Below are 27,086 nucleotides of genomic sequence, written 5' to 3' on the forward strand. Positions count from 1 at the left end.
AAAGAATAGCATGGATGTCAAGAAGGCTGCGGCTACAGCTTGAGGGCAGAGCCAAGGAAGCTTGGTGAACCAGAGCCTGGGGTGGTGGGCCAGCCCTTGGGGCTAGACAGAGATTCTTAACTTTAAAACTACTGACATTTATGGCCATACACCTCCTTGCCAGAAGCTATCCTACACATCGTAGGATGTTTCCCAGCATCCCTGGACTCTACCTACCAGAGTCAGTTGTGACAACCAAAAATGTCTCAGGATATTGCCAGATATTTGGGGTGGGAAGAAGGGGCAAAACTGCCCTGGTTGAGAATCACTGAACTGGACAATAGCCAAGATCCAATTAAAAACATGCTTTGTAAGCTGGCTGCTTCCAAACCCTCTGTCCTTTAATAACTCTTCTGGTTCTCTCTTGCTTGTTGGGTAGTTGTCTTGGAAAAAGCCAGTGAATCTAGGTTGGGTTAAATGGACATGAAAAAATGAGACTCCTTCTGTGCTTGGGCCAGGGACCAAATGGCCACAGAATGGGTAGGGCTCTCCTCACCACCCCCACCCCCTGCCCCATCCTCTCAGACCTCAAAGGAGATGTTTTCATGTCAACTTCTTTCTGGATATCTATACTAGAGATCAACATGAATTGCTTCCTGACATGGCTAACCAACTTGAATGAAATTCTCATATCACAGACAGAAAGGGGCCCACATCCCATCTTCCCATCGGTCCTCAGGGGTCAGAACATTTTTAAGACAAATTGCCAGAAGGTGAAGCCCTCATTGGGTCCAGACACCATGTGCTCTTGACACAGGATGGTCCATTGGTAGCCGAAACTGGCCAGAGAAAAGGTACCAATTTGGGTCCAGCTGCTTTCCTGCTGGACCAGGCCATGTGTTGGTACCCGCCCACTCACCTGAGGTTGGGGTCATGGGTGCGGCCGCCAGGCCGTTCATGTTGAGGGCCGCCATCTGCTGCATCTGGGCGGCGGCAAAGGCAGCCATGGGGTTCAGGTAGCCACCCTGTGCGACTGATGCCATTAGTGCGGCTTGTTGCTGCATCAGCTGGGGCAGAGGGAGTGGAAAAAATATCATGCGCTTCCAGGGGGTCAGCCCTCCCCACCAAAGGGCTCAGCTCCCAGAGACCAGCTAGGCCCTGAACCCCAGGCAGCTCAGACACATGTCCCCACCCCCAACCTCAGAGAGCCCTGCCACCTTTCCCATATCTGCCCTAATTCTCAATGGCAATTAGAGACCACTCCCCACCAAGAGAAAACTGTGTTCAAAAGTAGTAATAGGATCTTTGAGATTCTAAAGTTGTAGAGGGGTGGCAGGGGGGGAGGGAGGGACTGGCTCCATGGGTGCCAGTCTGCCCTGCAAAAGGACCATTGTTCATGGAGACATGACATCCAAAGCTCTAGGGAAATGTTGGATGAGCCTCTGAAGAACTAAATAGGGATCGATTTCTGTTCAAAATGGTTCTAACTCGGTGTCTGTAGGATAGAGGATGCAGGAGAGTCACGACTAAAACCTCGGGCACCCCCAGTGTTCTCACAGAGGTGAATGGTGACCAGAGACGGTGTTGAAACTGACCGAGTTTGGACACTGCTGAAAAAGTTTGCATTTTTAGAACCAGAACCCTGGCCTGCCTCAGTGCCAGCCATGTGGGGGTTGCGAATACATGTCTGGGAGGCAGCTGAGGGGGGAGGCTGGCAGAGGCTGCCCCAGGGTGGAAGAAAGAAGTTGAGGGGCTAGGGGCCTGAGGGAGGACCTGTGGGGGAGCACAGGGAAAGTGTAGAGGAGGAGGGTTTGGGGGGACCTCAAAGGACCCCTACCAGGGGTAACCAGAAGGACTGAGGACACTGTTTCATGAGTGGTGGCAGGGGTATTGTGGTGCCAACAGAACACTTGAACCTCTTATCCCCTTCCAACTGGGGCTTCCTAGGATTTGTGGAGAACTGCCGCTCCTGGCCCCCACCCCGCTGTGCCCCCACTTACTGCCTGTGCGTAGGCGCCGTAGGCTCCGAACGGGATCGCCATGGGGTTGAACATGCCCATCTGGCCAGCCATCTGCTGCATTCGCCGCATTGTGCGCTCCTTGTCAGTGTCGGCAAACTTGACCACCAGACTGGATGAGGCTCCCTAGAGCCAGAACTGCGCGTGAGGCCCACCAGCCCTAACCGCCTCTGCTCCCTGACCTGGGCCCCCCCGGTCCTCTCCAAGAAGGGCTAAGGGGGCAGGGGCGAGGGGTGGGCGGCGACGGTGACAAGCACCAAACCTCACCAAGAGGTCTGGAGTCTTAACCACTCCCCACCCCCGCCCCCCGCAACAGGCTTTTTCTATCTGGGTGACCTTGGGCCAGTTCCTTAACATCTCTGGGCCTCAATATCCTTGTCTGAGAAATGGGGCTAAACGCCTTCCTGTCTCACAAGGAGGCTGTGAGCGCTGCATGCGTTTGGTACCACGACTGCTCAGGGGGGCGAGGATATCTCAGTCCCCTATTGCCCCAGTCCCGGCCCTACCCAGTGCCCGCCACACTCACCGGCATGGTCTGGCTGCCGTGCAGCGCGTTGATGGCGGCTTGAGCCTCGGCGTGGGAGGAGTACTTCACAAAGGCGCACCCTGGGGGGACGGGAGAGGCTGAGCCAAGGCGCCAGGGCCCAGGGGAAGGTCAGAGAAGCGCGAGGACTGTAAGGCAGGACCCAGGAGGGGCCGAGGGGAGAGGGCGGCTCCCAGAAGGAAGCATAGTGAAACAAAGAGATGGTAGTGAGACAGACGACAGACAAGGTGACAGAGAAAGACCTGGACCGGACAGAGACTTCAGAAGCCCTTAGGCCTCCCCGTCCTGATCTGGACTTGCATCGTAGTCTTTCCTCCCCCCCGCGAGGCCAACCCTCGCCTCTTCTAAGCAGCCCTCCCCACTCGTGCTCACCCGGCCAAGCCAGCTCCAGATGGCCTGTACTCAGCTCTCCGGGGGGCGCCCTGCCCACCCACTTGCCGCGCCCACGCCCCGCCTCCTCGCCCCCACGCACCCTTGCTGTTGCCGTCAGGCCCACGCAGGATGGTGCACTCCTCGATGTTCCCAAAGGCCTCGAAGAGGCGGCGCACATCGTCCTCAGACTGCTGCTTGTTGAGCATGCCCACGAAGAGTTTTCTATCTTCTAGAACAAAATTAGGAGATGCTTACCCGGGCCGGAGGCACAGGGCGCGGGATCAGCCCGTGGGGAAGAGGGCACAGCGGAAGGACGGGTTGCAGAGGGGGAGGGTAGGATCTGGGTAGGGGGCAGGAAGGGGGCTTTTAGCTAGAGGGGGAGGAATAACAGGGAGAGGGAGGGTGGGTGCGGCACCACGATGGGGTGAGAGGGTTAGAAGGAGAGGAAGGCAAAGCCAGCCTGTGAGGTAAGGTAAGCACGGGAGCAGGATTGCAGTGACTTTGCCCATTCCTGCCTAGAGGGCAGGCCTCACACTGAGGTGACAGAGCCAATGCTCTAGCCACTCATCCAGGACACCCACCATGTTCCCCTCTTCCCCACTCTTAGATACATATTATCTTCCCCACCTACCTTCACCCCCAGGTGCTAAAATTAATGTAAAACTGGCAAGTCTGCCACAGGGCCTTTGCACATGCTGTTCTCTCTGCCTGGAGTGTTCTCCACATCACAAGGTTGAATCCTCTCCTGCTGGGTCTCAGTTTAAATATTGTTTCCTCATCAAAACCCTTCCTCCCACTGCTTTATATTCTCTGACTCAGCCCCTCCTGTGGTCCAGCATTCAAAGGAAAATTATTTACTGCCTTGCCTGAGTAGTGAGTTTCTGTCTAGCTTCCCACTCCCCACTGTATGCTCCCTGAGGGAAAAGACCAGGCCTCTGCTGGAGCATCAGTAGCAGGCACATAGTAGGCCCTCAGGACTGAGCTATGGAATGAAGGAGTGAATGCCCTGTGTCTTTCAGGAGCACACCTCTTTTCTTCCTCTCATGTTTTTACCTCCATCTGGTGCCTTTCCTCTTGACCCTTCTTATTTATGCTGCAAAATTCAGGCCGGAGCACTTTGGAGGGCTTGTTCCTAAAGACTGGTCTCCCTCAGCATCTTCTGCCCATAATTGTATTGAGTACCAAGAGGTTTGCTGACAACACTTAGGTGTGTGCTTAGGGTGACAGGGATCACATTAGGATGTGTGGCGCCATAGGAGCTTGTGACTGCTGTAGATTTCCCAACCCACAAGCTCGTACTGCCATGTGACATTCATGCCTCCCAAGGAGGTAGGGTCTGTGTTCCTTCCTCTTGAATCTGGGCAGGGCTGTGCCTGCTCTAACCAATAAAGAACGGCAGAAGTGATCAGTTGCCTCGCAAGGCTAGGTCATAAAAAGGATCAGCCTCCCCTCTCGGCTCTCTCTTTTCGGCACGGTTGCTCTGTGGAAGCAAGCCACCAGGCTAGCTCACACCGGGGTCCACATGGAAAGGAACCCAGGCCTCCTGCCGACAGCCAGAATCAGCTGCCAGCATCAGCCCCCAGACGGGAGTTAATGAGTCCTGAGATGATTCCAGTCCCCAGTCAGTGAGTCTTCCGGCTGAGGCCCAGACAACCTGGAGCGGAGACACAGAATCCACGAGCTTAATAAATGGTTATTTAACACCGTTCTGTTTGGAGCTGAATCGTTATGCAGCCATAGTTGCTGGAACAGGCTGGCAGACACCCACTAGATATTCATCCACTATTCAATAACTGATGCACACAGCAAAGGCTGCAGAAATGCCCACTCCAAACCTGCAGGTGGACATGTGTTCATGATTTCCATTGAAGGCAAATAGGGAAGGAGGGTGTGGGTAGGAGCTGGCTAGGGGGTGGGTGGGGCACCACTAGAGGAGGAGGCATGATCGGGTGAAGGGGGTAGAGGGAGAGGAAGACAAAGCCAGAGAGAGCGGTAAGGTAAGCAGGAGCAGGACTGCAGAATCAAGTCCTTCTGGACTCAGAGTGGTTGGTACCTCCTGCACCATAGCATCGCCTACGCACACAGTTCCAGGAGAGTTCACATAGAGTGAGGGGCTGTCCTGGGGTCTAGAGCAAAGCAGAGGAAAGCTCCAGGGTGCCCTCCTTCACAAGCCACCCCAGAGTCCTCCTCTTCAAGAAGGCCTGCCCACTGCCCTGCTGGTGCCCTCAGCCCCGGGGCACTCAGCGCTGGGCAAGCTCTTAGTGATGAGGTGTTCCTTCTATGTATGGCCAAGGTGTCACAGCCAGTTCCTGTGATCGATGCTGGATCAGGGCACACCTGGAGGGCTTCAGCCAAATTTCTAGGGCTGGAACTCCTGCCCGGCCACCTGCTCCAGCCTGGGTGCTCTGCCTGGGTGCTCAGACCCTGGTAGAGCTGGGCATACTCCCACCCCATCTCCAGGCCTCATCAACTTCAAACTCAGGGCTGGGGGAAGCAAAGACTGGGAGACCAATAGAAAAGAAGAAAGAAGAAGGGGGGAAGCTGAGGAGGGATGAGAGGCGATGGAGTTTGGAGCAGAAAAGGAGGGAAAATGTTGGAGACAGAGGAAAAAAGAATTAGAAGCAAAGAGTAGAGAGAAGAGGGAGGCAGGAGGGGAGGGCAAACAGAGGAGAGAGGGGCAAGGGCTTATGCTTAACTCTCAGTAGCACGAAAACATTTTACATAAAGTGAACTGGATTTTGAAAACTTTCATGGAGCCTCTGCTTCCCCAGATTGACAAGATGCTCCCCCGCCTCCAGCACCTTCTAAAGATTCCAATTAAATGAGATTTTCAGAAAGACAAAGAAGTGAAAAGCTGCCCCCTGCTCCCTGCTTATTCCTGACCCTCCTGCTCAAACATCTCCTAGGAAGGAAGCAGGAAAGGAAGAGAAAGCCCATCCTCTGAGCCTGATTTAGATGCTGGGGCCACAACCCTGTGCCTCCTCTCCTGACATCTGAATATAATCCTCTAGTATCAATATGACAGCTTTCTGATTGCATTAAAATTCTTCCCGACGTGCCTTTCCATCCAGCCATTTCCCTTTTGCCCAGTTTTACTTTTTTTTTCTTTTTTTTCTTTTTAATGCTGAACCTGAGGCATGCGGAAATTCCCAGTCTAGAGGTTGATTCGGAGCTATAGCTGCAGGCCTATGCCACAGCCACAGCAACACAGGATCCAAGCCACATCTGTGACCTACACCACAGCTCAGGGCAACACCAGATCCTTAACCCACTGAGCAAGACCAGGGATCGAACCCTCATCCTCATGGATACTAGTCGGATTCGTTTCTACTGAGCCACAGCAGGAACTCCCCAGGTTTATTGTTGTTATTGTTAATTCCTTCTTCCCCTCCCTGAAATGGCCCTCAGTTCCAGGCCTGAGCCCTTCCTGCTTGGGGATTTTCCCAGTGTGCAGTGGGACTGGCTCCCCCCTCCTCCCGCCCATCTGGATTTCCCCAGGGAAAACTGGCCTTGACTTCTGGAAGGCTGCCAGGTACCAGAGAAACCTGGCCCCAGACTCACTTCCTCTTGGTGGACCTTGGATTGACCCCACCCAACACAAAGTTTGTTTGTTTCTAGGGCCCTCCAACTGGTCCAGGTTGCTCTGAATTCATTTCCAGTTGGCTTTGGTAATGAGTGAGTGATGCTAAGGCTGCTCTTTCAGACCAGGGACTGGAAGGACCCTGAGTCTAAAGGTGGATCTCCTCCCTCAGTCCAGGCCTATTGGCTCACACCTTCCTCATGTGGTGGATGCTAAGCTTCCAGAGATGCTACAGGATAGAGGCTGGCCAGCAGTCATCACAACAGCAATGACCATGACCTAGGGTTCTCCATCCAGAAGGAAGAGGAGCATCCCCTTGATTTGCCCTGCTCTGACTCAGGGAGATAGAGGTCATAGAGGGGGATGGCCCTCTCCTCTCCTCATCTGGAGATGAGAACTTAAAGTAACATTTGGACCAGACTCAGGGTGGTGTAGCTGACCAGCTGAGATGGACAACCTCTGCCTGTGTCCCCACCCCCTTGTGCCCTGCTGATCCTCTGGTCACTCTCCCGAGGCACTATCCCCAAACTGTGTCAGATGATGGGTGATACCATTTGGCCAGCGTCTTGAAGCTTATGCCAACCTAGTGAGAGTCTCAGAGCATGACTCCATTTCCTCAGTCTGTCCCCACCCCCACCCCCCTGCATCAGTGACACGGACCCCTACTGCCTGGGACAGGCTGAGCAGTCCCTGACCACAGCCCACCTGCCTGAGTGATGCAGGATCCCTGGGTGATGGTGGGGTGCTGGTGCTCTCACTTTCCCCTGTGAACACTCAGCCTGAGCCCATTTTGGGCTGTCCTCACTGCTCCCCTGAGGAGATGTTCAGGCAGGTGCTGCTAGAACTGGGCCACGCAGGTCACCTTGATGGGAAGTGAAGCCAGGGTGAAAATGGGCTGAAGATGTCCCTGAGTGGGAGGTTGCTGAGACCACTCGGGAGCCCAGAGATGTGGGTGTGCAGCCCAGTATCCTTCTCTTGACAGAGCCTGATTTAGGGAAGGCAGCTCCATTAAGCCCAACTTCCGACTTCCTGGGCTGAGCCCAGAGGCTGGCACAGGAAAGCTTTGGCTGTTACAGGCTCTTCTAGTGACCTGCTGGGTGATGGGCAAATACCCCAAACCTTCCCTGCCCTTGAGTCTTCACATTGGCTCCTCCTGGTCCAGGGGCCGATCCAGGGGTGCATGCTCCTGCAATCATTCAACAACTGTTTGCTGAGCACCTTCTCTGTGTCAGACACTGTTCCAAGCACTGCTTCTAAGCAGGAAGCAAGAGAGGTGAGTCTGTTCACTGGACTTGACTTCCAAATGGGGAAAGAGGTCATCTACAATAAACAGGTTCCCAAACATGATAAAGGCCAGTGGGGCTACCATGCAGTGGCCCCCAAAACTGCTGTACCCTCCCCAGGAGGAATAAGGCTGCAGAATAGCATAGCTGAGGAGGACCCCGGAAAACACCAAGGCTCCCACTGTTTTTAGATAAGGAGATCGGGCAGGGAGGAGCCCCAAGATGCCCATTTGGGGGTCTGGACTAAATCCAGGCTTTTGGGGTCTCTTGTCTATTTAATCCTCTTGCTCTTTTAAACTGCAATTACCTACCTGTGTCTGCAGGGGTGAGGGAAGCTGGGGTGTGACACCCCAGAAGGTAGGCACTAGTTCCAGCCCTGCCGGAACCTGGAGAGGGCAACTTAGCTCTCTGTGCCCAGATGTCCTGCTTTTACTATAGGGGAATGGGCATAATCAACCTGCCCTCCACCCCCAGGAGCTGTGGGTAGGGGGAGCCAATAAAACAATGGATGGGAAAAGTACTCAGTCCGTCTGGTAAAGGTGTTTACAAGCCACTTCAAGAGGGGCTGGACCAGAGCCTCTGACCTTCCGCCTGAGTCTACCCTCTGACCACTCCCTCAGCAAGCATTTACTGAGCACCTACAGTGTGCCTGGGACTAGGCTGAACAGAGAGTGTGAGAAGAGTCTTGGGGCAGGTGTTTCCTCTTTGGCGGTGTTGGGGGGTGTATGGCTCTCATATCCCTGGAGAATCCAGTCTTTGGCCCCAGGGCCTCTGCCACAGAGCCTCCCAGGAAAGAGGACAGCCAAGCAATAGCCCTGGACTGCAGGGCAGAGAGGCCAGTTGGGAAAGGGGGCAGTGACAACACCCTGAGGGCTTCTAGCAAGAAGTAGGCTGGAGTTACGTCCAGAGGACAGGGGCAGGGGCTCCAAGCCCGAAACAGAAGTTGAGCAAAGACTGAGAGGGGGGAAGGTCCCATTTGGCTGTTCTTTTCACCTGCTTCCAAGGGGTCCCTGCCCAGGGCAGGGCTGCAAGAAGGAGGACCGGGGAAGTTGGACTTTACTTTCGAAAGTGCCTCTTGCCTACTCTCTTCCCCATCAACACATATGTCTCCCAGTCTTTTGGCCTTGGGAGTCCTCTTCTTTTTCCCAAAACCTCAAGCTAGTTTTGAATTTCAGCTTCCCAACCTACTAGCATTGGGGGACGCCTCCGGGAAGCCTTCAATACTGGTGAAAAGGCAGTCTGTGGAGTTCCTGCTGTGGCTCAGCAGGTTAAGAACCTGATTAGTATCCATAAGGATGCAGGTTTGATCCCAGGCCTTGCTCGGTGGGTTAAGGATCCAGTGTTGCAGCAAGATGTGCCTTAGATCTGGTGTTGCTGTGGCTATGGTGTAGGCTGGCAGCTGTGGCTCCGATTTGACCCCTAGCCTGGGAACTTCCATTCCATATGCTGCAGGTGTGGCCCTAAAAAAAAGAAAAAAAAAAGCAGGGAATCTCATGCTTCTTCTCATTCACTCAGAATGTTTGGGCAGAATGGGGCTCCGGCTGGAAGGATAGCATTTTAAAAGGAGAGCCTGAGAAAACAGAGAAACCAGCTACTGATGGCAAATTGAGGGCAAATTGGGGGATTGTGGAGATGTTTCAGGGTGATACCTTAGAGTCTCCAGACAAGCAGAGAGCATCTTGATGGCTGTGAGGGATGAGTGGGCCCTGAGGGAGGAGGCTACGTGTGGCAGCAGCACCGCTTGACTTGCCAAATGCTGGGGCCCTGGCACTAATGCTCAAATTTCAGTTTAATTTTCAAAATTTGATTCGCTCATTACCATCGGCATTAAACAATATTTCCTGCTTAAGGATAGCCGGCTGCTGGGGCACCGCGGATGTGCATTCAGATGGTTAATGCCTTTTATGGCGCAATAGACTTTTACTGTTCTCTTCCCTTCAGCTGCCAAGGGAGGGTCTGTGGGGGGGACCTGAGCTGGGGAGAAGGGGGACCAGGGGCTTCTGAGGTCTGTGGCTGGTGGGGTGGGCAGAGAGGCTGCTAGCAGACCTGGAGGGCCTGGCTGGTTGTGGGGGGGTGGGGATGTAGCGCCAGGCCTATAAGAGACTCCCTCCTAGGGACCCTGGAGGTGTAGGGGGAGAGTCTGGGGAGTGAAAAGAAATTTCCAGACATTCACAGTGACTGAGCTGGAGGACTCTTTCCTGCATTTAAGCCTTTGGTCCTGGGGGTGGGCAAGATGGGGCCAGAGCCCAGAGCCGCACCTGCTCGGCAGAGGTCATGCAGCTGGGTCCTCAGCATCTCTCAAGCTGTTTGTTTACTATGGGACCAGGGGACATCCAGAGCACCTCCTGGATCCTAGGACCATCTGCTCTCCCTGGGGAGTGATCTCGTGCCCCCGGGCCCATGGCGGTGAGTCTGAGGTTCTTTCTCGGTAACTTCACCATGGATAGTGGGGGAGGGAATGGGGTGGGGAGGATGGCTCTTGAATCAAAGACACACAGACTTGACTTTGACTGGAGGGCTGAGGTCGGGGGCCTCTTGTAGAGAGTTACTGAGGCTTGTTTGTCAAATCCTGGTTGACTGTGCCGTGTTATGCAAGTCACACACCATCCCTGGGCCTCCATTTCCTCATCTGTGAAAGGGGGAGAATAATTGTACCCATGTCATAGGGCTGTTGGGGGAGGAAATTCATTGGGGCACCTGAGGTGTTTAGCACAGGGCCTGGCACAGAGTCGAATGCTCAGTAAATGCAGGTCATGTGCGTGTGGGCACCTTACCCAGGGACACTAAACAAGGCCAGCCTTCAAAGCCAAGCTTGACTTTGCCTCCTCCGATCAAAAGGCAGCATTTGGGGTCCTCTGAGATACTCCTGGGCTCTCTCCAGGTGGTCTACCTGGATTGACCCATAAGAGACCATTTCCCCTGAAGTTATACTGAGCCCTGCTACGGGCCCTTTCCAGGAATTTCCAGAACCTTCAAGCCCACTGACTTCTAAAAGACAAGTAGGTGTCAAAATGATCATCTGAACCAAAATCTGGGCCATTTTCTTTTCTTCTTCTTCTTTTTTTTTTTGTCTTTTGTCTTTTTGTTGTTGTTGTTGTTGTTGTTGCTATTTCTTGGGCCGCTCCCGCGGCATATGGAGGTTCCCAGGCTAGGGGTCAAATCGGAGCTGTAGCCACCGGCCTACGCCAGAGCCACAGCAACGCGGGATCCGAGCCGCGTCTGCAACCTACACCACAGCTCACGGCAACGCAGGATCGTTAACCCACTGAGCAAGGGCAGGGACCGAACCCGAAACCTCATGGTTCCTAGTCGGATTCATTAACCACTGCGCCACGACGGGAACTCCTGGGCCATTTTCAATCCCGACTCCGGGGGCCTCCTCTTCTCCTCTCCTCTCATCCGGCCTCAGACTGGTGAAGAGAGAAGAGGGAGGATCCTTCCCCTTGCCCCGAGGAAGGCAGCACGCCAGGCCGTCTCAGACCTGCCTTTCAAACAGGGGAGCAGTGGACAAGGCAGGGGGTCGGCACCCCCTCCTCTCCTGCCTGGGGTCCCACAACCACCTGCCCTCCTGCTGGTATAGGAGGAGTTTCCAGGGTCCACACCAGGGTTAAGGGCATGCATTTGGGTCCCTCTGCCGCTGTGTGACCGGGTCACTGGCCCTCCAGAGAGCCAGTCCCTGCACTGGGGTCACAGGCCAAACCTAGGGGAGTTCTCCACGTAAGCCACTAGGTAGCGTAGCCGTGCCCCCCTTTGTCCCCACAACACAGGCGGTGGCAGAGCCAGATCCAGGGGTGCAGCTGGGCGGGGAGTGCCTGCCTCCTGAGGATAAAAGCCTTCCTGCCTGGGAAGAAGGCTGAAGGAGACATCAAACCAGATCAAAGGCTGCTGGTGGGGGGAGGCACGAAGGGGAGAGACGGGGCTCCCGCTCCACTGGGGATGCAAATGAGGACCCTCAGCTGCTCTGGCCTCCAGGGGAGGCAGCGCCAGGCCTTGATCTGTGAGCTTTCTCCAGACTCTCTCCTTTTGATGTTGGGGTGGGAGGGGGCAGGAGACTGGAGAACGAATCCGGGCTCCCCCACTCGCATTCTACCAGCCAGGTCTGCCTTCTGAATGCTCTGGGATGGGGCCCGGGCCATGGGAGTCACCCTATCTCAGTCTCCTCTCATCCACCCAGGCCCCTGCTCCACAGCCACAGGAGTCAGTTAAAATCCAAGGCAGATACTGTCTACCTCTTGCTCAAACCTCACCGTAGCTCCTGTCTCACGGAGAACAAGGCCAAGTCTCTGACCCATGAGGGGCCACACAGACACCCCGCACATTGAGTCCCCTGCTCCCTCCATCCCTCTGCTCAGATACGTGGGTCTCATGATGTCTCAGGAACACTCCATGCACACTCTGCCCCAGAGCCTTTGCATGGCTGTTCCTTCTCTCTGAGATCATGTCCCAGGTACCTGCAGGACAATGAATTCCAGGAATTCTTGGAAAGTGGGAAATGGATGTCTCCCTGGAGATGAGAGGACAGGGGCCACAGTGGGCACAGAGATTGCAGTGATGAGCTCTGCGGGCGTGTGGGGTGGCGAGGGGTCTAGGAGGTTTGAGCTGGCCCTAGAGGATTCACACGCAGGGTCTGCCAGGTGGAAAAGGCAGGTGGCAGGCACTGCAGGGCAGGGAGAGCATGTGCAAAGGCAGGGATTCTGATTGGGCATGTGGGGTAAGGAGCTGCAGTGACATCCCCCCCTTCCTGTTCTCCCACGCACCACATTCTCAACACTTCCATAACAGCCCAAGCCTGGACCCTCACGGCTGACCCCTGGAAGCCTAGCCTGGGACTGAGATCCTGGGTGCAGGCTCCTCCTTGGCTGTGTCCATCCTCCCTGCCCACCAGGTCCTCCCTTGGCTCAGCCTAGCTCCCAGTTCACAGCACCCAGGGGTTCCTCTGTGGTCCAACTGGACTCCTAGGCTCATCCAACTCCGTGTCACCCACGTGTCTAGGGGTTGAATCGGAGCTGCAGATGAAGACCTTCACCACAGCAAGAGCAACGCCAGATCTGAGCCATGTCTGCCACCTATACCATGGCAACACTGGATGCTTAACCCACTGAGTGGAGTCAGGGATTAAACCCGCATCCTCACGGAAACTATGTTGGATTCCCAACCCACTGAGCCACAATGGGAACTCCACCCCAGTGTCTTCGTGACGAGAGCCACTGCACCCCAACCCCACATCAAAGAACCTCTACTACCCCCAGGTGGCACCGGTCAGACCAGCTCCCTCCCAGGGAGGCCATGGCTTGGCTCTCTTACCCCAGGAGGTAACAATCATTATCACAATAGCAACAATAATTATAATCAGAATGGCTCTCATTTACCAAATGCTTACCACGACCCCAGCCCTGAAATAAGCCCTTTGCAGACAGAGCAGATATTTTACCATTTCTGCTGCACAGATAAAGAAACTGAGGCCCAGATAAGTTCAATATCTATCCCAAGAACAGTCCCTGGGAAAGCCAGGACTCAGACCCAGGTGGTCAGAATGAAGCTGAGCTCAAGGTCACCCTTTTTCCTAGCAGAACCCAGCACTGCCTGGAGACTCACTCTCCGTCCCTCCACGTCTGCACAGACAGCTGGCAAAGGCCTAGGGACCCCACTGCTCTGCGTGGGCCAGGGTTTCTGTTCAGATCCCTGGAGGTGGGCCAGGTGGGGCCCTCACAGGCCGATGCTCAGCTCTAATGGAGCAGGTTCCAGGGGTCCCTGGTTGCCCAGTGACCCCCCAGTTTCACTCGCCCCTCTGCCCGGAGCAGGGCCATTTTGAAGTCTCCTGGGTGACTAAAGAAGTAAGCTCTGTCCTGATGTGTGCTCAGGCCTTCCTCTGCCCAGGATCTGGGCTACAAGGTCCTCTTTCCCCACCACACAGAGAGTTCCTTCTACCTGTAGTCCACCCTCTCCAGCCTCTGGTGTCTGCCCAGGACAGAGGTGTGTCTCTGTGCCCTTAGGGGTCTACAGCATGTCTGGAGAGGCAGAACAGAGCCTGGGGACTGTCACCATCCTGGAGGTGGTGGCTAGGGGCACGAATGGCCCCAGCACCCTCTTCTCTTGCACTCTCTGAGGTGATGGGCAGGCATGCGGGCCCTGAGTTGAGTGGGAGCTGAGCCCTGGAGGTTCAGCAACGGTGAGGGGTCCAGACACCCTACCCACACCCCTTTCTTCCTCCTTTTCCGGCCCTTCAGCCCTTGACCTTATGCCTCTGAGTCTGCGCCGAGCCTCCCAGCAGGAGCCTGGGGCACGTGGCCATGCTTAGCAGAAGTCACCCTTCACTGGGGCTGCAGTGCGCAGCCGGCTGGCTCTCCAGGTAACTGATTATACATTTGATCTGCTACCTTATCCTTACCAGGAGTGCGCAGTGCACGACAGACGGCCTGGTGTTCTGTGGGGACTTCTGCGACTGAACCCTGTTGTCTAATGGGGTTTCCGCTGGCGTCTGGCACACTCTCCAGCATTTCTCCCATTGCAGGATAATTTATAGCATAATGGGGCCTTTTTTCCTTTATATCATGTGGGAGCATAAATTATGGCCAGTTTGTCCTCTGCTCTCAAGGAGACAGACAAAGCTGGGCTTCATTCCAGCAAGGAGAGGAGGTTTCTAGAGGGGGTGAGTAGGGGCAGGGTGGTCCATGGGGGGTGGGGAGGGGAGGGGCAGGAGGAGGAGAGACCAGGGAACGCCTAAGAACATCTCATTGACGGGGCAGAGAAGCTAGTCCAGGTGGCCACAGATACTGGGGAAGAAGTAACAGTACCCCCTCAGGGGGAAACCACTATAGGGGAGGGGCGCTTGTCAGCCGAGCCTTAAAGATGTACAATTGTCCGCCACCTGCAGACACCCAATCAAAGACCAATCTCTAACCCTAGCCACAGACTGACCCTCGTGTTGGCAACAGATCATCCTTAGCCTTGCGGAGAGAGTGGAGCTCATGGATCCATCTCCCTCTTCCCCACCACCCCCAACCCCAGCCACAGCCAGAGACAGAATGCCAGGCAAACCTCCTGCCCCTCTGACCCATGGCCCATTTAAAAAAAAAAATTTTTTAGGGCTGCACCTGTGGCATATGGAAGTTCCTGGGTCAGAGGTTGAATCAGAGCTGCAGCTACCGGCCTACACCACAGCCACAGCAATGCCAGATCCGAGCTGCGTCTGTGAACTACACCACAGCTCAGGGCAGCGCCAGATCCTTAACCCACTGAGCGAGGCCGGGGACTGAACCCCCATCTTCATGGACACTAGTTGGGTTCTTAATTCATTGAGCCACAATGGGAACTCCCCCATGGCCCATTTTGAACACTGAGGACGAGGTTTGCTTTGCATGGGATGAGGGAAGAGGAGGACACCCTAGCTTCTAACAGCCTGCCGCCTGTCCTCCTGGGGAGGTGCACGTACCTCCAGGTCAAACACAGCAGGAGTCACACCTGAACCCGGATGCTGTGGCTCCCAAGCCCACCCCCCAACCCCTGGGCACTGTGACAAGGACTTCTGGTGACCCTGGGTGGGGATGGGGTCTTCAGAGGTCACCTGGTCGAGCCTCCTCCAATATGACCCAAGGTGGTGATGACACTTCCTGAACATTCTGGCAGAAGTCCCCCTGGCCCTCATGCCAGGCCCAGGAGACAGCCTGGAAGAAAATTCCCTCTTTTGTGCCCTGGAGAGCTCAACCCTGCCCAGAGTCCAAGTCCCGCCCCTAGAGCACCCAAGTCAGCTCCTCCTCCTCAAGACACCCTTCTGAGGATAACAGTAGTCTTGGATCTTGTAAGATGGTTCTCAGCGCTGGCTACTATGAAATTCACCTGTGGGCTAACAAAAGGTGCCCTGCCAGCCCCAGAGATATGGATTGGTGCAGGCATTTGCTTTGTTTTTTGTTTTTTGCCTTTTTAGGGACGCACCTGCAGTACATGGACATTCCCAGGCTAGGGGTCAAATCAGAGCTGCAGCTGCTGGCCTATGATGCCACAGCCACAGCGATGCAGGATCTGAGTCATGTCTGCGAGCTACACCACAGCTCACAGCAGTGCCAGATCCTGAATCCACTAAGTGAAGCTGGGGGTCAAACCCACCTCCTCATGGATCCATAGTCACCGCCGATATGAAGGCAACTCCCAGGCATTTGTATTTGGTTCTTTTTTTTTTTTTTTTTTTTTCCTAAAGCTGCTCAGGTGATAGCAACACACAGCCAGGGCTGGGAAGGGCTGGGATGGTCCTTCTCCAGGCTGCTCCTGAATCTCTCCTCCAGCATCTCACCTCTGCCCTCTGCCTGCAGGAGCTCAGCCCTTTAGATTGCAGGATTCTGGGTGTGTCAGTGTGGGGGATGATAGCACCCACCTTCCCTGCCTTGACACTTGAGCCCAGGCATCTCCCCATCCTTCACGAGGCTATCCTAGAAAGACACTGTCCCACCCCTTTCATGGTTTAGCAGGCCTCCCCCTTCTTCATTTCTCCTCTCCTGTGCCTCTCTTCCCTCCATCCATTAGGCCAGCCCTTCTGCGAGAGGAAGGTCCCAGGCTCCTCTTTCATTAGCCCTCTAGTTTCCATCCCATCAGTCTTTGTTCCAGCCACCCAAGCCCTCCTGGAGTCACTGCTGTCCTCACCCCCTTCCCCTTGGAACTGGATGGTTCAGGCGTAAGTACACAAGGACTCGTTGCATTAAAAATGACTAATAATGGACTACAGATAGACACAGAGATGGATGGATGAGAGACATGATTAATACATGCCAGATATCCAGATTAAATGTTGGAAGATAGATAGATACACAGATGAGAGAAAAATGATTGCAGAAAGCAGATAGATTTATGATCAATGGTACAGAAGCAGTGAGAGGTAAATATGGATGGATGGATGGCCAAGATGTTTCTGAGGACTTCAGATAACGGGGTCGAAATGTAAAAGATGAGAAAACTAGTCATGGCTACCCATACCTGTTGGGGTATCAGCTCTCAGGGAAACAAGGAACTCTGTTCTGTTCAAGACCTGTCTTTAAGCAACTTCTTTCAGCACCAGTTCCTGAACCTCCACTTGTCCGATGGGTTTGAGGTTGACATAGGTTGCAGTGGAGTTGGTTTCCCGGGGACCATTGAAGCTTTCCTTTAATTTTTGCCTCTGAGCCCTCATGATATCTAAGAAGGACCTCCCTTCCTGTCTGTCTTCCCCTTAGATGCATGCTCCTCAAAGGCCAAGGCCATGCCCTACAACCCCAAAGAGCACATTGGTTCTTGGCATGAGGCAGGCTGAACTGGCCCTTGAGGTTAGATGGCAGGTGTCAGCCCATATGCTACACACAGATTAATCTATTCACTCCTTCTGCTGGGAACCATGGCCTCAGAGAGGACAATGTGAGCTGACTCATTGGAACCCTTGCCAGGAGCCAAGCACTGCTCTGAGCACTTTAATTTTATGAGATGGGTACCACTGTCATCCCCATTTTACAGATGAAGAAACTGAGGCACAGAGAGGTCTGGCTACTTTCTGGAGGTCCCAGAGCTAATAACTGCAGGGTCTCAATTTGAATCCGGAAGGTCTAGCTCCCAAGCTTTCATCCACTGTGCAGAAGGCATTCCCTATCACCATACACTGGATGGTTTCAAGGGTCTGGTGAGAGAAAGGGCTGTATGATTTGCAAGATGTCATTATTTCTAATGACTAATGAGAGTATGAGGGGAGTGTCAATTGCCTCAAGAGAACACATTATTTTGAAGTGTGGCAGCATATTAACTAGGGGTGTGTAGCTGGCACTGCTAACTACAGAGGATTCTGCTTTTGTCTCTCAAAGGTGAGAGGCCCTCAGGTTGGTCATATTTAGTGACCATGAAGTTCAATTTACAGAGAGGCAGAAAGCCTACTGTGGGGTGGCGCAGGACCCCTTCTATTACCCTCCAGTCAGTCATGCAGTCAGTTGACAAAGGAGCAGATCTGATCCTAGGGCAAAGTGTTTCCAAACCGGGGCCGGAATGGCCCAGCTAGAGAAGGGCAGAGCAGGATGGGGACTGACAGAGGAGGAGCTACATAGTGGAGCATGAAAACTTTGCCAGGGTGGGCCAGCAGGACGGCTGGGGCCACATGCCCTGAGGACAGGCTGCCTGCCTCCCTTCTCTGGAAAGAGTTGGGCAAGGAAGGGTGGGATAAGGAAGGAAACCTGAGACAGGAGCACAGAAGAGAGAAGGTGAAGGATTTTACTCAACTCCAGTACTGTTTGCTGGAGAACTGTGTTTTGAAAAAGCCAGACACCACCCTCCCACCAGCAGGTCTGGGGGGTGGGGGTGGCTGGAAACAGTGGGGCCCACTCTTCCTGGAGCAGGCATGTCTGGATGTGGAAGAGGAGGGCGAAGACCCTGGCTCGCTGGCTAGGCTGTCCCCCACCCCAGCACCCCCGACTCCCCCAGAGCCAGATGCTTCCGCAGGGGCTGGTGCTGACTGGGTACTTCCACGGTTCTGCCTGCTTCTCACTGCCACGCTACAGTACCACACGGTCATATCCCCATTTGACTGATCAGTCAACCGAGGCTCAGAGAGGCTGAGGCACAGGCTGTGTTTGGCAGTGTGTGGCACTGGTGAGACTGGAGCAGGGTATCTCACCAGCTCTGGTGTGCACAATAGAACTTGACCGCCACCCCCCACATGCCTGCCCCGGGCCTGGAACGCATCCTTTGGAATCTTTCTATGCCTTTGGCCTCATCATTGCCCTCTTCAGGGAGGTCTTTGAAATGTGGCGGCTTACGTCACCTCAACCGGACTGATGTTGCTAGGAAAACGTCCTCTAGGATCAGAGGGACTAGAGAAGCATTTAGGCCTGGGTGTGGAAAAGGAGAGGCAGGGGAGGTGGCATGATGGGGGCAGGGCTGGGGAAGAATCCAAGGAGTGGGGGAGGGGAGGCTGGTGGCAGGAGAAGGGCTGTGACCTTGCTGTGCTGGGGAGGCCACAGATGGTGGGGCCGGAGGGAGGGGTGTCTGTAATATAACAGGACACACAGTGGGGCTAGATGTATAAGGGCAGTGGGGAGTGTCCCATTTGTTACAGCAGCCCCCTCACCCCCAAAGATAGGCTTAGGGTGCAGAAGCAGAGGCTGAAGAGGCTGACAAGAGAGAGGAACAAGAGAAGGAGAAGAGGGGTGCCTCTCAGCCTAGGTGCCCCCCTTAGTGGCCTCAGAGAGTCATGGCCCTGCTCCCCACTCTCTCCTCCCCCCTGCACAGCAACCAGATGGCCCAGGACAGTAGTGCCACTTGACCTTGGGGTCCCAGGCACTGCAAGCTCTGTCTGTTGATGGCATCAGAAATACTTCACTCCTGGGTCGATGTGACTATTTTTCAAATGCATGTAGATGCGGTTGTGATTTAAGAAGTAGCAATTCATTTAAAAGCACTGCTGACTTCAAGGTAGCTTATTGCCATTTTGAACTCTCTCAAACAATGGATACTCAGTAAAACATCTGTCAAGGTGGAGGGGGGCTGATGAATTTTTGATGTTAAAAATGTCTCTTAACCTTGAAAAGTCTGGGCATACTGATCCAAGGAGGGCAGCAGGAGCTCAAAGAGCAAAACGTTGCAGGAGCGAACCCTGGGCCTGGCACCATCTCACCCCCAAGACCTCAGCAGACACCAGTGCTGTCACAGGGTGGGGGAACCCCTGCAGTGGGACCCTGGAGCACCCTGGACCTGCAGTTAGGAAATTTTCTAGCCCTGAATGAGTGCCCCAAAGCTGCCACCTGGCCAAGTGTTTGCCCTTCTCTGAGCCTCACCCTCAAGCTCATCTTTCCATGGGGCCAGGAGAGTGGGAGCGATCAAGTCCCAAGGCAGCTTTCAGTTAAAAACCAGCAGTGGATGGTATGTAACTCTGTCGATGCCAGGAGAGGATCTTGCTGTCTTTCTGCTGCTAGAAGTGCCTAGCTTAGTGCCTCACATGACAAGTGCTCAATAAAGGCTGCTGGAGGGAATAACCATAACCCAGATATTCATGAGGTTTGGTCTGAGAACACTAAAGGTTAGGAAGAGAGCCTGGACCCACAACTACGTCTCTTTCCATCCCACATCTGGCCTTACCAGGATCTACCTTCGGCAAAGATGAAATGGGAGCCTACGTGGGATTTAGTGGATGTGGGCCTGGTTTTGGTTCCCACTAACTGGGATCAGCTCTGCGATGGGGGCGAGGGGTTAGCCTAGTATCAGCACTGCTCCTGGGCGATGGGGTAACCAGGCCAGCAGTTGCGGGCTGACCTGAGGCCATGGCGATTTCGAATCCCTTTGAATGACGGGATCATCGGCCCTCCCCACCCTCCACCACACCGGGGACATCTCTCCGGGGTCTCCAGGGTCCACTGAGAACACCCTATTTGGGCCAACTCTGTTCAGGGAGCAAACCATGATTAGATCCAGCCCTTTTGTTTGTTTTTTATTGCAGCTTTTGAGGACCGCACTTGTGGCACATGGAGTTTCCCAGGCAGAATCAAAGGTGCAGAGGTGCACCAGCTGGCCTATGCCACAGACGCAGCAATGTTGGATCTGAGCCGTGACTGCGACCTACACCACAGCTCATGGCAATGCTGGATCCTTAACACACTGATTGGGGCCAGGGATTGAACCCAAGTCCTCATGGATACTAGTCTGGTTCATTACCACTGAGCCATCATGGGAACTCCAATCCAGCCCTCTTTTTAATCTTTGCAAAAATTGTCCTGTCTCAGAGTTTTTGTCATAGCTCAGTGGATAATGAACCTGACTAGTATCCATGAGGACCCGGGTTCCATCCCTGGCCTCCCTCAGTGGGTTAAGGATCCTGTGTTGCCTGTGAACTGTGGTGTAGGTTGCAGACACAGCTCGGATCCAGCATTGCTGTGGCCGTGGTGTAGGCTGGCAGCTGCAGCTCCAATTGGACCCCTAGCCTGGGAACCTCCATATACCCCAAGTGCGGCCCTAAAAAGACAAAACAATAAATACATACATAAAAACTGTCCTGTCTCTTGTCTCAGCCCAGCAAAGCCCTGTGCTCCCCTTGAAGGCCTTGTTAATTCTAGAGCACTAACAGTGCACACCCAGGTGATGAAGTTTTCTTTCCAGGGTAGGCACATTTTAACAAGGCCCTCCAAAGCCTTGATCCAAAAGAATGGAGGTATATGGTGACAAGTCAGGCCCTTTGATACAGGGTGGGGAGAGGTGTGATGGCTTGGGACAAGGAGGCCTTCCTAAGATCTCAAAGTACCTTATATAAGCGCCCACCCGTTCTGCCTCGGGCGGGGCTGTGCTTGGAGAGGACTTCCTGAAGAGCTGCCTGCTGCCTGTCTCTCCTGCCTCACTGCCAGCACCCTGCCACCGGAAGTGACCCATGCAGGCCAAATACTTAGCACAGTCCCTGAAACGGAGGAAAGTTGCCTGGTTATTAGCGGTGCCTAATGATATTTGCATAGATTAACAGACTTTAATGCAATCACGAATGCCATGATCCCGAGAAAATAATGAAGAAATCCATTACCAAGTCATAAAGTAACTAAGTCAATACAGTAATAATTTGATCCCATATTAGCAATAATTTCATCTCCTGCTGCAAGGCGATTTTATAATGTGCACCGTTTCTGGACACTTTTATAAATTTCACCTTTGTTTGAGATCATTAATTAACAAAAATTTTTTAAATATACTGCTGGTGTTTTATATAATACACTAGTCATTAGTCTAAAGTGGCAGGCTATAATAAAATTTATTAAGATGGATGTGTTGGCATTGCTAACTTCTCTTCAAGTGGCCTGTAACCCTCTCACTGGTAAATCCCGGGGGCTGCCTGGTGGCAGTGGCTCAGATAGACAGTCAGGACTGGTGGGAACCCATGATATGTGGTGGGTGAGGAGGGAAGCCCTGGTTGCCTCCAGCCACTCTATTAGTTTCCTAGGGTGGCCACAACAGAGTACACAAAGCAACAATCTGTTCTCTCACAGTTCTGGAGGCCAGAGGTCACAAAGCATGGTGTTGGCAGGGCTGTGATTTCTCTGTAGGCTCAGGGGAGAAGCCTTCCTTGCCTCTTCCTCGCTTCTGGTGTTTGCTGGCAAATCCTTGGCATTCCTTAGCTTGCAACAGCATCCCTCCCACCTCTGCCTTCATCATCAACATACCATTATGGGTGTGTGTCCTGTGTCTCTGTGCTTGAATTTCCTCTTTCTTCTAGGGACACCAGTCCCACTGGATCGAGGGCCCACCCTGTAATCCAGTGTGACCACATCTTCACTTGATTATGTCTGCAAAGCCCTTATTTCCAAAGAAGATCACATTCACAGGTTCCAGGTGGATGTGAATTTTGGAGGGATGCTATTTAATCTACCACAGGCACTAAGGGCTCCTGGGATCACAGCGCCTCCTCCCCCAGGAAGGAAGGAATAGATAGAGTCAGGCTGAGGGGCTGAACCTGCCAAATGAGGCAAGGGCTGGCTACTGGAGATGGATGATTTCCTAGAAGGTTCTCGGACAGGCCAAAGAGTGCCTATAGACCACCTGAAATGGTTAGTCTCATTTCTTATCTATGAGTATTTCTCCTGAAGAAAGAGTTCTTAGCTTTCATCAGATTCTCAAAGGGTCCAGGACCCCCAAAACTTCTTACCCCAATGCCATGTGAAGTAAGAAGGGGTCAGGGAGGGGGGGACCACAGAAACTAATCAACCAACCAGCCAACTAACAAACAAAGTACCCCCAGTACACAGTTTTACAAAATTTCCAGAATCTTCCAATACTCTCCATCCCAACAGGCAAGGAGAAGGCACAGTGGCTCACATGACATTACATCTGGAATGACACCTTCCCTGGGGAGGTGTCTTTGGGGTTTGAATGTATGACCCAGCATTTCATCTTCCAGACAAGCTGTGGGCATGAGTAAATTTAAAATTCAGCTCCTATGACTTCCTTTCCCCTCAAGTCCTTGATACGAATGTTCAACAGGAAGGCAAGAAGATAAAGTCCATGAATGTCTCCAGGGACCTCCCTCCCATCCACTCAGCCCTGGGCAATGCCGGGGCAACTTCACCGTTTCCCCCATTAGGTGACATGATGCCAGGTGGCAGGTGACATGATGCCAGGTGGTAGGCCAAGCAGCGCCCACTTAAAACCCATGCCCAGCCACCACCCCGGCCCACTCTAGGTGAACTCTAATGGTTCCCAAGCCACCATCACTTTCCTCCAGGGGTCTCTCAAGCCGCCAGTTTGACAATTGGTTCTAGAATGTTACCAAAGGCTGTCTTCAAGAGTGACAAGCTGCCAATTTTTGGAATCCAGTCTCTACCTTTGGAAAATTCGAACCTTGTTCATTGCAGGCTTACAGTGCCTCAAAGATAACTCCCAGCAGCTCCAAGAACAGGTCTGCCTGTTTCATCTGTCTTTCCCAGCCATGGCTCCCACTTTGCTTGAGCCTGGAGACTCAATCTAATTTACAGGGCTAGGTTTGATCTCCTTGCCTTGCATAGATGTTAATTTCCTTTTTACAGTGTTTATCTATATGTCTCGTCCTGAAGGCCAATCTCTTGACTGGAGGAGATGGGAGGGATGCAGAAGTTAAACTCTGTTTTCTCTTAGACAGCAGTTTACAGCTTGCTTTCTAAGCAGATATAATTGGTGAGTCTCAGGAAGGAAGGCATTCCCCCAGGGCACCATTCCAGCCTTTTTGGTGTCCATCTTTCTGTGCCATGTGGGGGAACGGAAGTCCCCTTGCCAGCTCTAGGGCTCTGGTTTGACAGCAGAGGGGGGACATGTTTCCTCCTGTTGTGCCTCCCTTTTCCCCAGGGGTGGGTGTCATGGAAGCAGGGGTCTCCCCTGGATGTTGGCTCAACCCACTCCAACCTCCATTCTAGAAGCCCTGACTGATAAGGGCTGGGACGATCCAGCTTTCCTTCTAGTCTTTTCTATCAGGACATCATCCACTGGTCACTGGTGCCCAAGGCCTGTCTGATACCCGAGAAGCCCAGACTTGCGACTTTTTCCAGAAAGTGGCTGAATCCAGTTTGGGATGGAGTGGCCAAGAAGCTGAAAGGGCTCTGCTTTGCGGGTAAATGAAGGAAACACCATGAATTCAATGTCATTGGTTCCATGGAGGATTGAGGCTAAACACATGGGCATGGGTCAGACCATATTCCATGTGGAGAGGGCCCAGAACCTGCTGAGGCATGTATGCTCCCTGGGGGCTCGGAGAAAAGGACAGTCTCTGTTTCTGGAGTTCCTGCAGTGCACCAGTCATCAGCAATGACATTCTTCTTCTTCTTTTTTTTTTTTTGCTTTTTTTAAGGGCCATACCCACAGCATATGGAGGTTCTCGGGCTAGGGGTCCAATTGGAGCTACAGCTGCCGGCCTACACCACAGCCACATCTGTGACCTACACCACAGCTCACGTCAATGCTAGATCCTTAACCCACTGAGGGAGGTCAGGGATCGAAACTGCAAACTCATGGTTCCTAGTCGGATTCATTTCCGCTGTGCCACAATGAGAATTCCAGAAATGACATTCTTATGGTCATAGTTATTTTACAGTTGAGGAGACTGAGGTACATAAAGAGGTTAAGAAGCATCACCCAGTTGAACAGTTAGTAAGGGTGGAATTTTATGATCTGTGCCCACCCTCCCACTGGCAGCCTAAGGTAACGGAAGTAGAACTTGCAGGTGTCACTCTTTTTTGGGGGTAGATCCTTGCTGGTGTTGGAGAGGAGCCTGGGTTCTACCATAGTCTGTGGCCAAGGAGCTGGAGCTGGGTGGCCTGTGGCCAGGGCAGTCACTTTTCTGGGTCTTTGTCTTCTCTTGGAAATAGGCTAGAAATTGGCGGATGGGATTGTTGAGTCCCACTGCTTGGGGCAGGGTGGTCTTCGAGGTGCTCTGATGCCTTCAGAGACCTCAGGGGCAACCCCAGCCCCTTCTCTGTCCTCCCTGCTCCCGCTCCATGCAGGATCCCGCCTTCCAGCCACTTGGCACACCCAGGGGCATACCTGCCTCTGGGCTTTGCTGATCAGTTGTCTTTTAGGGAATTTGTTTTGAATGTATTGGCTGTTCGTGTTATTTATTGCTCAGCCTGGGACTCTTGTTAGGGTGAACGGGGACTCTATCCAGACACCTGGCAACTCCGGACCTGTCCTGACCTGCTGAGACTCACAGGAGCCCTAATTCTGTACTGTCTCCCTCCCCTGCTGGCCTTGGTTCTCCCCCATCTTGAAAATCTGTGTAACACCCCTCCCTATAATTAATCACTATAATTAACAAATTGTTTTTAAAAATCAAATATAATTTAAAAAAATTTTAAAAGAAAGAAAACCGGAGTTCCCGTCGTGGCGCAGTGGTTAACGAATCCGACTAGGAACCATGAGGTTTCGGGTTCGGTCCCTGCCCTTGCTCAGTGGGTTAAACGATCCGGCGTTGCCGTGAGCTGCGGTGTAGGTTGCAGAGGCGGCTTGGATCCCAGGTTGCTGTGGCTCTGGCGTAGGCCGGTGGCTACAGCTCTGATTCGACCCCTAGCCTGGGAACCTCCATATGCCGCGGGAGCGGCCCAAGAAATAGCAAAAAAAAAAAAAAGAAAGAAAATCTGTGTAACACCCCTCCCTAGAAGCCCTCCCTGACTGCTCCAGTCCACACAGGGTGCCACCCAGTCCATCCATGGTCCGACATTATTTTCCTAAGGGAGTCTTTCTCCTGTCAGACTGGGCAGGGTGGGGGCTCAGGGGTTGGTGAGTCAGTGGTGAATTGGAGAGCACCTCCCCACGCCACCCCCGCCAACCAAAGGCTAAATCAAGGAGCAAAATATCCCCTCTGGGCCTTTCCCAAGGACCCACGGGCCTCTTCTGAGCCAAATGAGGAACACATCAGACAGAAACCAGACTGCAAAAGCTCTGACCTGGACCAGAAATCAATTAGGGCCATAGCAGTGCAAGGGGGAGATAAGAGGGGAGCAGGGGAAATCAAAGGCTAGACAGCCAGGGGCTGGAGGCCAGGGGACAGTCAGCTGGAAGGGGAAGGATGCTTATAAACCTCACTCTCTTTCTCTCTCTCCTTTCTTGCCCATTGTGTTCACAGGGCAGATCATCTGTGAGGTGTGACCTGTGGCTGAGGGCCCAGGGAGGCCCCCACCCACTACCAGACAAGGGGTCTTGAATCCCACCCTTAGGTTCACCTCTTTGGGGTAAGCACTGATGTCCTCAGGATGCTCTTTTAAAATGCAAAATCACTTTATCCTGTAGTCAGCCTCTAACACTTCAACACAGATTCCTTTATCAGATGGCAGTTCCTTCTGCCTGCAGCTGCCTCCGAGCTCTTGACAAGGGGCAGGAGGAGGGGGTGGAGGAGGGGTAGGGGAGGGGTGGAGGAGGGGTGGGGGGAGGGGATATACTTTCCCAGGAGACAGGCATCCTCTCAGGCAGCTGACCCCTCCTGGTCCTGCCCAGGACACACTATCCTTAGGTCTTTTTTTTTTTTTTTAAGATAAAATTTACCAACAGTGAAATGTATAATTTTATGCATATAATTATGCATATAATTTAATATGTTTTGACAAGTCCAAACACTGATATATTCCACACCCCTATCAAGATATAAGAATATTTCCACCTCCACAAAAGGTTCCCTCATGAGCCTCTCTGGGCAGCATCGCAAACTCCTCAAAGGCACCCAGTATTCTGACATTTTTCAGCACAGTTCGGTTTTGCCTGTTCTAGAACTGCATGTATAGCATGCTGATGTGTGCACTGAATTCTTTCACTCAGCATCATGTCTGTGATATTCATTGTGTTGTCCTGGCCACTCTGAGGCCATCTGGCCCTTCCACACAGCGCCCTGTCCTGTCCAGGCGCTCCGTGGAGCTTGCTGGGTGACTGATGGTGAATGGCTCTTGGGAGACCTGGGAAGGGAGCCTGGCTGGCGCTGTGCATGCCGCAGCTCCACAGATGGTCAAGGGATTAGAGGTATCCAGTAAAGCTGGAATGAGAGGCCCAGGAGAGTGGGCTCTGTACCCAGGGCCATAGGACTCTAGGGGAACTACAGCTGACCAGCATCATGTTAGGAGTGTGCATAAAACCACTCAAGGATTGCAAATGCTCCCTCTTCTGGGGAGAAGGACTGCAGTTTTTCTCACTGTGACACCCACCCACCCAGGTTCGAGCCACGCCCACCTCTCCTTTGTCACCACAATGACCACCCACCTGTCCCCTGCTTCCACCTCATCCTCTATAGTCTGTCTCAACACAGCAGCCAGAGCAAGTACAGTGCCTCCTGCCCCTGATCCGAGCCCCCCAGGGCTCCGTGTTTCACTTTGAATGAAACCCAAAGC

General features: G+C 53.3%; 1 protein-coding gene across 1 annotated transcript in view; it reads right to left on the bottom strand.

Annotated features, from left to right (window-relative positions):
• Nucleotides 1-27,086, bottom strand: part of CELF4 (CUGBP Elav-like family member 4) — a 235,221-nt gene that overhangs the window by 27,421 nt on the left and 180,714 nt on the right. Inside the window, exons 4-7 of the mRNA XM_047794158.1 lie at nt 3,014-3,139; nt 2,524-2,603; nt 1,980-2,123; nt 899-1,046 (exon numbers count right to left, since the gene is read on the bottom strand). Coding sequence (XP_047650114.1) covers nt 899-1,046; nt 1,980-2,123; nt 2,524-2,603; nt 3,014-3,139 — 498 coding nt within the window. The remainder of the gene's footprint in view (nt 1-898; nt 1,047-1,979; nt 2,124-2,523; nt 2,604-3,013; nt 3,140-27,086) is intronic.

The sequence above is a fragment of the Phacochoerus africanus genome, chromosome 8, assembly GCF_016906955.1.
Source record: "Phacochoerus africanus isolate WHEZ1 chromosome 8, ROS_Pafr_v1, whole genome shotgun sequence".
NCBI classification, from domain to species: domain Eukaryota; kingdom Metazoa; phylum Chordata; class Mammalia; order Artiodactyla; family Suidae; genus Phacochoerus; species Phacochoerus africanus.